General features: G+C 51.9%; 1 protein-coding gene and 1 long non-coding RNA gene across 2 annotated transcripts; both read right to left on the reverse strand.

Moving 5' to 3' along the window:
• Positions 1 to 3,615: 3,615 nt before the first annotated feature.
• LOC119097332 (DNA (cytosine-5)-methyltransferase 3B-like) lies at positions 3,616 to 15,363 on the reverse strand. Its single transcript, XM_037220380.1, is given in 17 exon segments — positions 3,616 to 4,668; positions 5,237 to 5,347; positions 5,775 to 5,869; positions 6,291 to 6,376; positions 7,226 to 7,367; positions 8,137 to 8,227; positions 8,638 to 8,780; positions 9,043 to 9,154; positions 9,555 to 9,759; positions 10,103 to 10,167; positions 10,752 to 10,924; positions 11,278 to 11,412; positions 12,229 to 12,328; positions 12,916 to 13,020; positions 14,360 to 14,448; positions 14,874 to 15,027; positions 15,280 to 15,363. Coding segments are annotated over 17 exon segments (2,055 nt in total). The 3' UTR covers positions 3,616 to 4,503.
• A 44-nt stretch (positions 15,364 to 15,407) lies between these two features.
• LOC119096454 (uncharacterized) lies at positions 15,408 to 16,285 on the reverse strand. Its single transcript, XR_005094068.1, has 3 exons — positions 16,208 to 16,285; positions 15,655 to 15,845; positions 15,408 to 15,473 (listed from the first exon to the last, which is right to left on the reverse strand). It is a non-coding gene; the product is annotated as an uncharacterized LOC119096454 (long non-coding RNA).
• Positions 16,286 to 16,778: the final 493 nt, after the last annotated feature.

The raw sequence follows: 16,778 nt of genomic DNA on the forward strand, positions 1-16,778 counted from the left end.
GACACAAGGCCGAAGGTCCCAGATGCCCTCCCACATTGAATGCAACACTGCCCAGTACGCCCCCTGTAAGGAAGCCCTAATTCGTCCAGGAGGCCCCTTGGAAAATCCCGTCCCCAACTCAAAATTCGCGGTGTCGCCCCCGTTGACAGCGGGTAACGTTGACATTCTACACATGTGGAAGTAGCATTGAATCATAAGGTCCTGCAATAAACGGACTCAGATTCCATCCGTACGCTCGCCCTTTTTCACCCTGATCAAGGACGTTGGCACAAGCACACGCAAACTTGTGTGCGTTGGCCAAATGATGACGATACGCTCTGCAAATTCCGCCAGTGACCGTCACAACTCCTTCGGCCCGGAGGGAAGTGCCCACGGCAGGATTGGTCACGTGATCGCCTCTTGCTCTGGACGCACCAGTTGTTCGTGCTACTCGACGCTCACGTGTGGAGAGACATGGACGTCACATCTCACATTGTATATTAACACCAGAAACAATCACAACGTACCATGATTTCTAGCTTCATCACGCATCACCGAACGCACACTGACCGTCTCGTAAGACGTGTTTACGCTATTGCTTCACGAGCGTTTGTAGTGTTTTCATCACCTGCTCCTTGTTCATGTTGGTGAGCGGCACACTACTCTCCTTGCCAAATGCTGAAATAAAACAAGTTCAATGATGTTCTCTTTCACATGTTGTCACATGCTCACATGATCACGTTGGCTGAATCACGCCGTGACGTTCACTGGCTGCCAAGGGTTTTCGCTCGTGCCGAGAGATGCAATACAAGCCATGGGTGGAGATAAAACAGCATCATGGGTGCGGCTGCCGCAGCCCTGAGACGTGTAATTTTATACCCCTATCCATCAGTGAAATTGCTAACTTTATGCTGGTTTGAGCCATGAAGTTTGCCTTGAGATGTGTGGCTTTATATCCCCATCTGTCAGTGAAATTGCTAACTTTATGCTGGTTTGAGGACGTCTAAGTCCAACTTTGGTCTTCCTTGCTCGCTTTCTGCAGGAGAGGCCATGACTGTGACATTTGGAGTTAAATTATCTCATAAAATGGGTTGCCTAAGTGTAATACAACACAAGACATATTGTGCTTACCATATCTCGCATAAAGTTTAGGGTGAATCCCACTGCATTCCCGAATTAGAATAGGGAAGTCAGGATTGGCTTTCTTCAGTGAAACATAGCTGTTCTTGATGAAATCCCTGAAAAATGAATAGTTATGCAATAAATGGAACCAATAAAACTGATGAAATAGCTGATGAGGCATGTACCGGGCCAGATAAATGTATCACACTACACTTGATTTGATTTTACCTAAACAACCCACATCATTGCTTTAGACACACAAATCTTTTCACTACACACAGGCAATTTTGCGGGTATATAATGCAGGATATGTCATGACAGTAAACATATCGTACATGGCACATCAAATTTCCACAATCACAACTTCAGTTAATCACACTTTTTGTCCAGGTTGATAACCTGAATGACAAATTTGCAGTGTGACCAGCAAGACAATAAAAACAAAAGCATATATGCACTTCACGATATCCAAATCCCTGAAATAACCTTTGTACAATGTAATCTCATAACCTTAAAATGGAAGTCACATGTTACTGAACCTGCGGGCCCAACATCGCTCCATTGGTACATATAGCAAGAGCAAAGGCTGTTTCAAGCATATATACCTGAGCAAGAACACATCATTCAAATTTAAGCTTCCTCAGTTATTTTGAGGTGGAACAACAATGAGAGCATCACAAAAGTGACCAGAGTGTCATTTTGTTACCCATCTTTGTCCTAGACCAATGTTTTGAGACCAGACAGGCAAGTAAGCTGTACAGCATGATTTACCTGTACTGAAAAGGGTCAGAAACAGAACAGGAGTATCAGAACTGTAGTGAACTGAACTGTACCAGAAATGGTCTGCCATTTTGGAAAGAGAACCACACCTGAGAGTTTGCATGAAAGTCTGACAACATTACAGACCAGCTTTTTAAGAACTGCACTGCTTGTTGTCAGAATAACGTACAATCAATGATAGCCACAATATTACCCTCCAAAAAGGATGAAGAAATAGGCTAGGCCAGCACAGAAAATACAAAATTTTAGGCAGCCACACATGGGCTGGTCCAGCCTGTGGCTCCAAGTATCACAATCATGCTTCCATATTGCTTGCAAACTTTGGTTGTGTATTGCACAGAGACAGAGACCTTTGAAGAGCATTTCCAGCCCTGAGGAACTTTTAAACCCAGCCAAGGACAAGGATTATTTTCAAAACACTCAAGATGACAGCCTCCTGCCCATAATCTCCTTTTGTTTCTAATCCATGTCAACTAAACTAACCAAACACTGGCACAGCTAAAGCTACTTCACTTCACCCTAATTCAGTTGATTTACAATTTTGGGTTGTGTGGTCCCAACTAATCGCAGCTTCATTTTAAAAATGTAGGAAGCAAAACATGTGCATTTAGGTTACCACTCCTCACATCATGTGTGATAATGGCAACGAAGCCAAACAGGCACATTAACCCAAGTATTTATCAGAATAAGTGAGAATGAATTTGGAAATGAAACATAACCTAACCTGAGATTTTGAGACACCCCTCAATATTACAGGCATTAACTCAGTAGACGTTTCTTGCGCACCAGCTATAAGCAGCCACGACAATTAAAAATTATCGGAATGACAATGACCGCGCAACCCCTAGAACATATATCCTTACCGGACTCCTTGACTCGCAGCGGACTTCTGACACAAGTGAAGCCTTAATTCCTTCAAATGAGGCCCAAACCTTGCCACCGCTCCCGACGCCATTTCTGCTAGCCAAGGATGTCTGATGTCTGAATGGTCTGAATGTATAATTGTATTTCCGCGAGAACACACCGATGACGGCATTGGTAGTAGCCAGAATACGTTATCTGCAGCACGAGCGTGGTCGACTGGCAAATTTTGTAGGTTTTCTTGAAATTTTTATGTGCGGCCATGCTTGTCATCACTGGGGACGGGGAATAGATTCCTTCCAATTATTTTCAACGATTTTCTCTAACATCACAATACTGTCTGTGCCACGCTTATTTTCCCGATAACAGATATTATTTCGCAACCAGATTGTCCCCAGTATGACCCCTCCCACCCCGGCTGATTCCCCGTGGCCGCGCCCATCCATACGTCCATTGATCGCTCCCAGGAACCATGACATCCCGTGATGTCCTCCGACATTCTCCAATTCTCGTAGTCGCAGAGGGTCTCCGGATTTCTCCCTCCCTCCCTTCCCTCGGCCACTCTCTGGCCCTCACCACAGCCCAAGAATGCTGCGTCGTCACAGCCCTGCGGTCGGCACGTACGAATGTGACCAGTGCGGGGGACGTGGCGTAGTCCTAATTTAGCCGTCCAACAAGTTTTCTGTTCGTAAGACAACGTTGTAGGTCTGGGGTACAGCCTGATTCGACCTTTCCCAAGTCGGGTCATGACCGTTTCCGTGGTGAAAGAAGAGGTATGCTATGCGCCCGAGGCCCCAGTCACATTCAAAATATTCACACGCCGTCTAAACCGCAGCAGAGCTGCAGTTCGTCATCCTTGCATAATTGAAACTGTTGCATACATTGGTTTATTGTAATGTAAAGATGCACGAAAATACACGAAATGCCCTTGCACGATTCAGTCAATTAGTTGCTGAGAATTGAGCAATCAACCACTTGGCTTTCATTCAGTTGCACCAGTTGCTTCAGCAGCTAACACCAATATTAGTGATCCACAATATCTCACGGAATATAATCACCAGATTAGCACAACTTTGAAGGACTTAATTGCGCCAAGGATAACACAGATATCTGCTCAAATGTCAGCAAAATACGCCAATGCCGACGTAAACGATGGACAATAAGATGCCACACCCATCAAAATTAGTGATGTTCTATGAGCTTCAAGATCAACAAGAGGGCATTATCTAGTTCTATATCAACTCGCAAAGCAGTAGACATTCGAGGCTTTCCTGTCCTTGTTAGCCTGTACATATCACATCCTCATTGTAAACAAGTGTACAAGACCAGAGTGTGACATGTAATTATACACATCAGCTTTTGATTGTTGTGCAGCATACTGTATTGATGTGCAGAGATACATGTATCTTCATCTGGTTCTTTGCATATTGCAAGCAGGCCATGCAACATTGCATGACATGATATGTAAATCTCTTCTGAAAATCAAGTCACTACAAAGAAGGACTTGTCAGACCGCAGCTTAGTTAGACTGGTCAGACTGCAGGGAATGTGTGAAATGCTCTGCTAAAGGGCGTCATGCTATTGAGGATGTATCGGCCGACGCCCTGCTGAAGAAGGGCGTCAGACTGCTGAGGATGTGTCGGACGACGTCCTGCTGAAGAAGGGCGTCGGGCTGCTGAGGATGTGTCGGACGACGCCATGCTGAAGAAGGGCGTCAGGCTGCTGAGGACGCGTCGGACGACGCCCTGCTGAAGAACGGCGTCAGGCTGCTGAGGATGTGTCGGAAGACGCCCCGCTGAAGAACGGCGTCAGGCTGCTGAGAATGTGCCGGACGACGGGCGCGCTCCAGGCTCGGCCCAGCAGCTGCTGGCGCCTCTGAGGGCCCAGGCTGCCGAGGTCGGTGTAGTGGCGGGGTAGGCCAAACATCTGGGAAGCCACACAGCCCGGTCAGAGCAGGCCATAATCACAAAACAGTGACAGTGTGACCGGCAATAACTCTCACACATCTGAGGACTGAGCTCAAATCTGGAGCATTAACATCAAGCCGTGTAAATGTCATGACACTACTGCAAAGAACTTGCTGCTCACCCTCTCGAAGTCACATTTATGGAACCCCGCATGAGTTCGAGCTCTCTGGCATGCAAACGCCGTCATCGGGTCAGAAAAAATCACCTGTAGGTGGTTCAACACAGGAAGGAAGCCCACCGTGTTGTAGACGGACCCTGCGGGCGCTAGGACGAGGCTGGTAGCTCCGACCACTCGGCACCGGTCCCCGCCGGCGGATGACCGCAGCAATAACCCGGTACGGGGGGAGGGCAAGCAAGGGGTCGGCTGGTCTTCCGCTATCACTGTCATGTCACTACAGTTCAGTTCAAACGTTCCCAATGGTCTACTAAGCAATCAATTGAGGCAGGCCGAAATAAATCCGGCCTTCGGGACATCCAGGGCGGGTCGAATCCTGTCTTTTTCATACCGCCAGCACACGTGACGTCACCTGTTCTATCTCGGTGATCCACATGACGTCACCCTGCCCGTCCATGACGACCGGGCTGAGGCTGAGCCGACCCTGGCGCAGCGAGTTGCGGCTGGTGGTGACGCAGCCCACCTGGTGACACCAGCGCCATCTCGTGAGCGAGACGAGAGACAACAGATGCTAGTCCCATTGCCGAGATACCCCCATGCGCTTTTCCAATTTAGTGCCTTTGAATGGCTTTCACAGACGAGCTTGCGTTTAGAACAATCTACGACGCAAGCCTGCCCTGTTCTCTGCTGTGGTTGAATACATTATCTCCATCTCCGTTTGACGCGGCCAAAGACCGTGGCTCTGCAGTACCATGCCCCATTCAGAGCCAGCTGAGAGTCTGCACACTGGACCAAGGCAGGGCCGAGCTCTGAGCCCAGACTGACCTGGTCGGTAGCCGGCTGGTGGCTGGGCAGCACCAAATACCGAGCCCTCAGTCCAGACTAACCTGGCCGGCGGCCCGCCGGCGGCAGGGCCGTCACCACACACCGACCTCTAAGTTCAGACTGACCTGATCAGTGGCCGGCTGGCGGCTGGGCAGCACCAGACATGGCGCTATGCTGTGCTCTGAGTTCAGCAGATGAGGCGGCAGCGGTGTGAACAGGCCTGGAGACAGAGCCAATCTGAACAACACGGACAGGTCACACAGAGGACATAGAGGACGAACGGCGGCCCGTACTGCACTGATGAGCTTCAGGGTATGAGCAGGCATTGGACCAGTTCAAGATTGGCTGAAAAGACCATGCGAGCGATACTGCATGGCTGCAAGTCAAGCATCCTCAGCCTCTTCTCAGGACCGGCCAACAACAGACGACAGCCGGAGACAAAACAGGTCGGAACGTTGTGTGAACAACTACCACAGACGAGGACAGTGGTGCCAACGACCATCCGACCTGGAGCTAAACAGGCTGTGTTCTCTTAAGCCACAAAGACGATTAAACGTCATCATCAGGTAAGGTAGCGCGACCTGGCTCGAACGCGGCGGACGCTGTGGGCGCTGTCGGTGCCTGCCGCCGACCGGCCCCACCTGGTATGTTTCCCCAGAAGAAGCGGGGCCGACTCTGCGGCGAGAAGTGCTTGGCGTCGATCAGCGCCGGCTCCATCTGCAGGAACCTGCAGGTCAGGGGCCGCACTGAACAGGCCACGCACAGCACACCAGAGCCACTGGAAGGACGACCCTCCGCCGGGATCAGGACCCTTTAGGACCCTTTATGAGATCAGCCACGGCTACCTGTTGAGGCACGAGTGACAGGGAAGTTTCCCAGTAGTGACGGGTGATTCCACAGGACTCTTCACCTCAGTGCACACAAACACAGCATGCACTTATACTTGAGGTAATTCAGAAAAAAACTAAGGCTTCTGCTGTTTTGCATGCGTAATGATGGCGAGGAAAGACTACACACGCAAAGAAATAAACGTTCTTCAATAAACCGGGCGATATAATAAAGCGAATAAACGGGCGATACTCGGAACAGGCAAGCCATCCACACTTGCTATAGCTATGAGACTCGGTTCTTTTTACCAGATATAACGGAAGTTTGGGATTCAATGACGCCTTAGATATCTCGCGGTGTTCAGCAATATAATCAAAATGTAATACAATGAGATAATTATTTCTAATGTTGTCTTGTTTTTTTCTACACTTTTCCATCGTCTACTTCTATCATAGTCGTGAGGTGCGCACTGAGCTCGTTAGGACGAGCGTTCCACGTTTTTGTTGTCTGTTATTACAGGTATTCCCCTGTCTACTTAAGACCGCTCAGTATCATGCATGCATGCTATAACTTGTGTCAAAAATCTGTTTCCAACTACATTTGTCTAAAAAATTATCGCATACAAATCGCCAAAAATAGCTGATGATACATGCACACGCGCCCTTCAACGGGGAAAGGCTTTTCGAGGCCCTACAGAAATGAAATCGTCAAATAGTTCACAATGATGCCTTGCGGGAAGAGTAGTCACCTGGATATCACCTTCCGGTACTCCAGAGGCATGGAGGCCACATTTTCAAAGAGCCAGAACACATGTCGGCCCTCGTTACACACTTCCACGCTACGTAGAATCCGGTAGAAATCGAAGAACAAAATGCCAGTGCCCTCGGGATCTGGAAAATGAAATATCATCATCATTAGTGGTAAGACACAACACACCTGACAGCACGTAACACCTCCTCGGTCATGTTGCTTATAGTTGCAGCATCATGGTTGGGCAGGTGACGCTGTGGAAGAACGGTCTCTGGATCGGGCGCACATGATCGCATGGATACCCATCTGAAAAAAACGCGTACAGCTTCCCCACAGGGGAAACGGCTACGGCGGGCAGCACCGTCATGACCTTGCATGGTACCTTACACGTTCTCAGTAGCCACTGCACGGTTAGCAGGCGGCTGGTGCTGGATTCTTAGGGTGGCGGTAGTCGGGGCCAGTGTTGACGTGAGGCGCCAAGGCTAGTGAAGGCTGGTGACAAGGCCGCACTTGACCTTTTGTATCACACACAAGTACATTTGCGCAGGATTAAGCATTATGCACACATGCAGGTCTGTACTCAGAATATTGTATGTAGGGATCTTCATTGTAGCAAATCTTTTGTGCGACTTAACGCATTCAAAATGTGGTTACCTCGAAGTGATTTTTTTCACGCTTCTTTAAAATATCATCCTACCTTCCGTAAGTGTGACAAACATAGTACAAGAAGAAACACACGAGAACCCAGAAGAAAACGCCTCCAGGATCTGTTGTTGAGACTATTAAGTAGCATCATGCATACATCTCGAAAGCGCGCTGCATAACACTGAGACAGGAACACACCATATAAGTGGATGCACCACCATAATCATCAGAGTCAGACTTGAGGTCAACTATCCCCTCACTGACCGTAGAGGCCGCGCCGGGCCGGGTTCACCACGCTGAGGTCGGTGCAGGGCGATCCGGCCAGCACGAGATCGACCGGCGCCAGTTCAGAGATCTGCACACAGCGGACACACCCAGCTGACTGTGCGGTCTGAGCGGGCACACCCAGCTGGCGGTGCGGTCTGAGCGGACACACCCGCTGGCGGTGCGGTCTAAGCGGACACACCCTGCTGGCACCCAGCTAGCGGTGCGGTCTGATTGCTCCCGCCCGCTCAGGACCCTACTCTTCATCACACTGACCAAAGATGTTCAAGTTAAAAACACGTAGTTAAGATACACGTCAATCTGAACCCAAGAGCACGCACCACGCAATATGGCAACCGCTCTGAGCCTACAGGAATACACCATTTACCCCCGGTTTTTGACAACACTGACTACACTGCCATCGTCTATGACAGGAGCTGACCAAAAAAGGGTTGAACACCTCCAGCCCACACGACCGCGGCCGCACGGACATGACCTGACCTTGACATCGGTGAGCGTCTCCACCGCACCCAGCTGGGTGACGCGGGGATGGTTCATGGCGGTCACATGGATAGCGTCCGGGTCCGTCTCGGCGGCCAGGTACACGTCCACGGCGACCCCCAGCTGGCTCAGCACCTACATCCCTGCCGCACAAAACCGGCCCTGGGGACTCAAGCTCGGCGACACTTTCCCAGCCCGCCACAATTGGCTTTCATCAACGTGCATTGAAAGATGAAGCCAAATCTATACTGCGTCGAATCAGTCGTAATAAACTGCAAATCAGCATGCTAAAGCAAATATCGGAGACCTCCAGTGTGTACCCCGCGTTAAAACGCGGGGGTACACACTCGGATCAAGCGACAGGCGGAAGATCGGGGAGTCTGGGACCGACGGTGAGCGGCTAACCTGTGGCGATTCCGTCGAAGAGCGACAGCACACGGATGGGCCGCCTGTTCTTGAACTGCTCCACCGGCAGGCGCAGGGTTGGGCAGGAGCGCGGGGTGAAGAGACGCGCCACCTGGTGAGCAGAGTGCAGCAGTGGCGGCGTCACTGACAGGGGAGCAGCGTCCACGCCAATAAAACGTCACCTGGCAACCCTGGCACAAGGACGGGCGCGGAAGGGAGCATGACCACGGTGGAGCGCACCGAGTGTGTGTGCGCGTGTGCGTGTGTGTGTGTGGGGGGGGGGGGAGTGACAGCAAGAGAGGAATATTGTGAGATATTATACATAGTTTGCTACAGTTTACCCGTAGGCTTTCGACACTACACGCAATCTGCTTAAACTCCCAGCGTGGCGAGCCGATCCGGTATTTCAGCCTTATCTCAATGGCGGCGTGTCAAGCCCGGTTGTGCCGCGCGGCCCGGGCGGGCTGGCAGCAGGCGCGTCGCGTCTCCCGGCGGACCCGCTTCGGACGTACCCGGTGTTTCCAGTCGGCGCGACCCCGCAGCGGGCTGACGTCACCGGACACGTGACACACGGGGCAGCGCCAGGCGGGGAGCGCGGCCAGCCGCTCCGGCGCGTCCGCATCAATCAGCACGCTCAGACACACCGAGCAGAAGCCCCTGTGGCACCGGAGCAGAGCGTACACCAGTCCTCCGTCACAGCGACAGGCTCTCAGGCCGCTGGCGGCTGTCCAGGTTCATTCCTCAGTCGCGTAAGCACAAGTGATACATCAGAAGTAGGCGGCCTAACTCATCAGCGCGCAATGCGTTCCATATTGCGTAGTCACGTACTTCATGAGAAGTTTTGTGTAAAAAACACATATTTGCAACCTTAATGAACACAAACTTGGCGTGGGCTACGAACAGTCAGCCCAGTGATTTTACTCGTTGACATCCTTCCTAATGCACCAAGTGGTGGAAAAACTCATGAAAATAGCTACCGTCCCATCAGCACGTTTGCATGCGGTGGGGCCAACTTCCGTGCCGTCATCGGAGGCGAGCGGAGTCCAAATGGGTCACTGACCTATTGCAGGTCATCTCGTCGCAAATTAACAGCTGGCCCAGACGAGAACAGATCACGCAGTAGGGCTGCAAAATAACCAGAATGGTTGAGGATAAAGCCGCCGTCTTTTTGTCACATTGCCATTGTTGTACAACAGCCCAATATCAAAACACAGCCCGAAGTGCATAGGACAGTGCAGGATGTAGGAAAGATCTACCGGAAAAGACGGACGGCGGTGACGGCTTCCAGTACCCAGTCCAGACACACTCACAGTGCTGCGACCAGCGACACTCACGCTGTTAAGGCCAGCGTGCTCAGTGCTGCGACCGGCGCCACTCACGCTGTTAAGGCCAGCGTGCTCACAGTGCTGCGACCGGCGCCACTCACGCTGTTAAGGTCAGCGTGCTCACGGTGCTGCGACCAGCAACACTCACGCTGTTAAGGTCGGCGTACTCACAGTGTTGCGACCAGCGACATTCACGCTGTCTAGGTCAGCGTGCTAACAGTGCTGCGACCAGCAACACTCACGCTGTTAAGGTCAGCGTGCTCACAGTGCTGCGACCAGCGCCACTCACACTGTTAAGGTCAGCGTGCTCACAGAGCTGCGACCAAGGAACACTCACGCTGTTAAGGTTAGCGTGCTCATAGTGCTGCGACCAACGACACTCACGCTGATGCCGTCCTCGGCGATGGCGAACATGGTGTCGCGGATTGCGTCCTGGCAGGGCGCGCAGAGGCCGCCCACCACCAGCGGGTGGCCATCGGCGACCTCCGGTGAGCCGCAAGCCACACACACCGCCTCCAGGCCGGCGGACGGGTCGGCCGTGCGACGCAGCCACTCGGCTGAGGGGAGGGCGTGAGCGTCAGGCGACCTTAGGTCACGGGATGACGACCGTCAGGTGACGTTTGGTCACAGGATAACGACCGTCAGGCGACATTTGGGTCACGGAATGACGGCCCTCACGTGACGTTTGGTCATGGGATGACGGCTCCTTCCAGCTGTCGATACATTGCAAAGGCCAGATGCCGTTTGAATCATCTGATGTGTATTTGTACCCAGTGAACCACACGAAACCCCGTCTCGTAGACATAATCTGGCATAGTTACTGGCGACAGCATTCACGGCGGCTGACTGTACCACCCCGTCCCGCTTCCGTCCTGTGGTCTCCGTCGTCAGAGGCCCGCCTGATACTGACCTCTGCGGTCGGGGGGCGGCGAGTGACTCCTGGCCGGCGCCGGCCGCTCCCCCGGGCCCGGCTCGTCCCGGGCCCGACGCTGGCTCGCCGCGATACCCGCCAGGTGGGACAGCACGCTGGCCGGTATGCTGACATCTGGCGGCGGCAAGGGCGTCAGCCTCCCCAACGCCATCTGGAGCAACCGGAGCCATCCGTTCATTGGCTCTTTTCACATGCCAATGCGACTTCATGGGCATGATCGGACACCACTTATGTACATTAAATTAGAAGTCACAGCAATTTGTGCCTAAATTTTAATCACATGCATAACATGACCCGTCCATAAGCTCCATCCCGCATTGTGGTCACCTTCAGCCCCCTCCCCAGGTTTCCCACTGGACACGCACCGATTAAAGACAGCATTCTTTTGGCCCCTAGTTGAGCAATGGCCCTTGAGACAAACAAACACGAGTGCTGTTGCCATAAGAGGAAGCCAACAATATCCGACATTGGTGTTTAAGACATTTTAAAAAGACAGGCATGATTTGAGACCACATCTGAGCATAATATTTTGTTGTTCCCCTGTTCCGTCCCGGCAACGTTTCATTAACCTCCGTCTCCGTCCACGCGTAACGTAACGTACAGACGACCCCCATACTAGATTCACAAGTAACCCGCTAAATGCAAGTGCTCCTATTCACACAGGAAACTGTTCTCGTTTAATGTGTCCAATGAGGTGAATACTCCGAGACAGATTAATTACGGAATGCTGCACAAATCGACAACTAACTCGAGTAACGACACGAAGTCATGCATTCTCCAAATGAGCGACTGCAGCAGCGTGACATAACGGTAGCCCATTCCATCCCAAGGCCTGTTTGCAAGAAGTAAATTCAGTCCCGACTATACAGCGTCTGCCTGCAGCAGCCGCACCGACCACCAGCAGCCGGTGCGCCGACCACCTGGACCGACCTTCGAACGTGAGCCCGTCGTCGATGGCCGACTGGCCCCAGCTGATGACCTGGTGAATGGAGCCGGCCACCGGATCCAGCCCCAGGCGCCGGCGACACTCCTGAAACACGGCGCTCCATGTCGATCGTGTGTGCGATCAGCGGTCTCTCACGATTTCGAGTACAGCCACAGGACCGGTCTAATCTACCACAAGGGAGCATTCTCAGGCCCGGGAGAGAAATAAACCGACGGACAACACTCAGCTCATGTAACATTAAGACACCAGCAGACGCGCTGTGACAATGGAACTGATCTAATAATGAATGGTGGAGTTCCGAATCGCTGTTGCGTCGTTGACATTCAGTCATTTGGCCGGTCTCGACTTCAAAACGGACACCATTTCAATGTTATTTTTTTTAAATTGGCTGGCAAACAAAGCCCACGCCTACCATCACGGCATTAGCACATGGTCATGAATGTCAGAAACTTACAGCACTAACATCCGTTCCTTTTAAATCCTCTACTCACGGGCGAATACAAGCCAAGGACACCATGCATGACACGCGATGAGTAACTCTGCCGGCAGAAGCCAGTCCCCGCGAGACCGCCTCATGGGGCCGGGGTGCACAGGATCGAACACCACGCACACCGCTCCGCCATCAGCCAGCGGGCCAGCATAAGCCGGCGCCGCTGACGCCAGTCCCTCACCCGGAGTGCCTCGACCAGGCCCAGCTGGTACGCCTGCAGCCGGTAGGCGGGCTGCACCAGCGAGCGGAAGCCGGCGGCGAACTCGACCACGCGGTCCCGCGCCACCTGTCGCCATCGCGGGCAGCACTCCGTCGGTGACAGTACGAGGACAGGTGCGCACTGGTTTGTCCTAGGTGGTTTGTCCCATAGCTCACGGCGCGGACAGCTCAATGCTCGGCCTGTGCCAATCAGTTCAACCGGATTTTGTTAAGCATTCTACGCCCAACCGCGCAAACCTCACGACTGAATTGATGCTCATATTCTGTCACAATTTATGATACAGGAGGGATATGACGCACGCGTGACTCCCGTCGCAAATGTGGATGTCTAAATCAACCTACGCAGGCGGTTAAGGGCGCAGCAACGTTTCCTACCAGACATTCCGAGATTTGCTGACAGTCTGACAAGAATGACTGATTTAACCACATCATATTCCTCCTTTGCCGGCGAGAAGACATAGAACGGCCCGGATGTTACCAGCCGAGCGGTCCGGGGTGCCGGACTTCGAGCTAGACCAGGTCGGGCTATAAGCAACGACACCTCCTAACCGTTCAAACAGAGCCGTGAACAAAGACGGCCGGACCGTCGACCAACCGATGCTTCTAGGGACGGGCAAACCATTACATCACCTAGGGAGAACTGCACTGTATGAGGACATGGGCAGTATCCTGCCCGAGCTTCCTGCCAAGCCCGAATATATAATAATCCCAACTACGCCGTTTCCACACCTTGCACACTAACCAACGTGCCAATTTTCATAGAGGTGAAGTCAAACGGACAAACTGGAAGACACGAAGGCTCACTCAGCCCCCCCCCCCCCCTCTCTCTACTCCCACAATGCCGTGCGAAGTTGGTGCGGCGGGCCCGACCTGACCGGGCAACGGCTTAACCTTCTTGCCGGCTTGACAAGAACCCAGCTGATTTTTTCGGAGCTTTTTGTTAGGGCGGACATCTTTCTAAGCATGACTGATCGGTCCGAAGCATAACCACGGCAGGCTATCGAGCTCTGGCCTCATCGTCGAAAGTCTGCAAGGACAAAATATGGCAGCTCAGCAGCCAACAAGCGCGACCGGTATATTTCTGCACCGAGAGCAATTTTTTTCTATCCAGTGAGTTTAGGGGTCTCACACTGCTACTACAGTAAAAACTATAATTGCCCGTAGCAATACCGACGGACATTCTAGGAAGAGTTGCATGGGATAGACCTGAAATTGGAATCAAAATATCCCGCAGGACATTTACGCCATGAGCCGCATGACTGATATGTCTCGATCTTAACACTACACCAAAGCATGGGTAGCTCAGGTAGTTTTCAACCTTGAACGGAACGATCTCATCTTAGCACTCTAATTCCGTACAGACAATATATTAACTGCCTCGCCGTGGAGGTGCCGTGACTTCCCACCTCTGAGATTCGGTGATCGCCAAACCAGTAGACCCAGGGCCGGTCCCTGGAGGCCAGCATACCACCCCGCTCGCCTTTGACGAGCATCCCTGGCGGCCAGCACAGAACCACACTGGTCGCGTTTTCAGCACAGGGAAGGAAACATTCTGTGACGCCGAAACCTTTTGCTCGCGGCAGCAGTCGGTGGAGGAACTTTCCCCGACAGACCATGTTTTGGCTAGATAATTAACCTGAATATGCAGTTGATAGAAGAGTAGAACACATTTTAGTAGAAACCGTGGCACCATGTTGTTACAATAACGACGTCCCGAGGCCGTATCTGATTTTTTTTAGCGATGAGCGATTGTGTCTACAATCAGATTTCATTGGGGCAAACTTAAGGATCGCCTCTATGGTTCGTGGGATGTTTTACACTCCAAACATCTAGACAAACGATGCACGTAGCACATTGATAACGGCACTTCTCAAAAGTTTTCAGGAAGACTTTGCAGCACTGCGTTGCGCTGTTACATACCTGGCCACCACTTGGACGCGCCCAGCTTGGCCCAGACCAGGGAGCCCTCTGTGAGCGCCCCCCAGACGCTGGGGTCGAGGCCGGCCTCGCAGGCCTGATCCTCGAGGCCTGCGCTTGCGTTCGGCGGTGGCGGTGTGGCGTCCCTGTCGGCGTGCTCCGGCCGACGCGGCCGCGGCACGGGCGTCGCCGGTGACCGCGGTCGGGGCCGCCGGCTGTGTCGGCTCCTCAGCCGCGCGACGAGCGCCGGTCCCGCCTCGGGTCGCCGCCCGCGCCGCCGCGCGGCCGACGGGCGGTCGGCAGCCCGCGGCGAGCGGCGGGCCGGCCGTCCTCGAGCCGGACCGGCGCCGCGGGAGCTCGGGACCCGCTGCACCGGACCGGCGCCGCGGGAGCTCCGGGTCCGCTGTACCGGGCCGGCACAGCGGGAGCTCGGGGCCCGCTGCATTGGAGCGTCCGCCGCCGGCTCCGGGCTGCGCTCGCGCCCGCCGCCCATCCGGATGAGGAAGAGATCGTGCCGGAGCGGCGGCAGCGACGTCGTCGCGAGGTGGGTCAGTGCCAGCTCCTGCCGAAGCTGCACTGTTCGCTCCTCCATCTCCACACGGTCTGCCCAAAGGAAGTTTAGGACACCTGCTGCTGTGCTATGCAAGCATGCAACAGAAGCATGGGCAGCATTTTATCCTTATTCCATTTGTGTGCCAACAAAATTATAAATGAGCAACTCACACACAAACCATGCACCAAGCACACCACAATGAGACAGCCATGAAAATTTGCAAAACCAAACCTTTCATAAGCTGTAGTCTAAGTGCCACCTCTGTCAGGTGCACTTCCAGTTCTTCATACTTATCTTCATTGTCAGCAAAGTCACAGGGTGTGTTGAATGACATATATTCATCTCCATCTTCCATGTTTGAAGTTTTTGTACCACTCTCCATGCATTCCATCTCTGAAGTCAGTTGTCTGCCACAAGGGCATCTTCAGGGTGAGAGAATGAAATCAGTACAAAAGAGCAGAGAATCAGAGAATGAAATCAGCACAAATGACAGCTGCACTTACTACAGAGTAGATGAGTCATGATGTCATGAAAACAATATCTCATGCAGGATTTACCTAATTTTGGTTAATATGCAAAATCGCAAACCAACTATCAACAGCAGGATCATATATGTGAATGTATTCACATCAACTCAGACCATTCCAGCTGGTATAAGTTATGAATATCACATTTCTCTGAATTAATTTCCAGTAATTGTGCAACTCTAGCAGAACACATTAAAAAACCAAGTTTTATCCCAACTATACAAGAAGCTTTTGCAGCACTACATTTTTCATCTTACCAGTTTATGTAAAAACAGGAATAATTAGTCAGTCTTGGCTCAATATCAACATTGCTTGTCCCACTCCTTGATATCAACACATAAGCATACATTACATCCTGCTCAAAGGACTATCAGATAGTTATAGGAGTAGCCTCATACAAAGACATACAATCCATTTTCTCAATTTACACTATGATGAAGTTTATTACACATTGTTCCCTAATTGAAAACATATCAACAGTTGATGTGATGGAAAATGCATGAACAACAAATGCTAAAAATAATGACTTAATACCAGGTATTCCATACTAGGACACCTCCTGAAGCATAACATCAGTGTTTTCACGATCCGATCAGAAATTTTGCCTTTGGGCTGAATGTTTATTTTTCATCTATGTAAATTAACTTGTGATCTATGCAAACAAACCAAAGTCATAACTACAGCCAGGCGAACTACATCGACGGTGTGGGGACCTCGTGCTTCCTAAATGAACTAAATCAACTTAAATTTGTTAGGCAAATCATTCAGCGATGGCATCAGTCGACGAGATAGACTTTCTGCATACCTCCAGCACGTTCAGTTAGTTCA

The sequence above is a fragment of the Pollicipes pollicipes genome, unplaced genomic scaffold (assembly GCF_011947565.3).
Source record: "Pollicipes pollicipes isolate AB1234 unplaced genomic scaffold, Ppol_2.1 Scaffold_4295;HRSCAF=5057_pilon_pilon_pilon, whole genome shotgun sequence".
In the NCBI taxonomy this organism is placed as follows: Eukaryota; Metazoa; Arthropoda; class Thecostraca; order Pollicipedomorpha; family Pollicipedidae; genus Pollicipes; species Pollicipes pollicipes.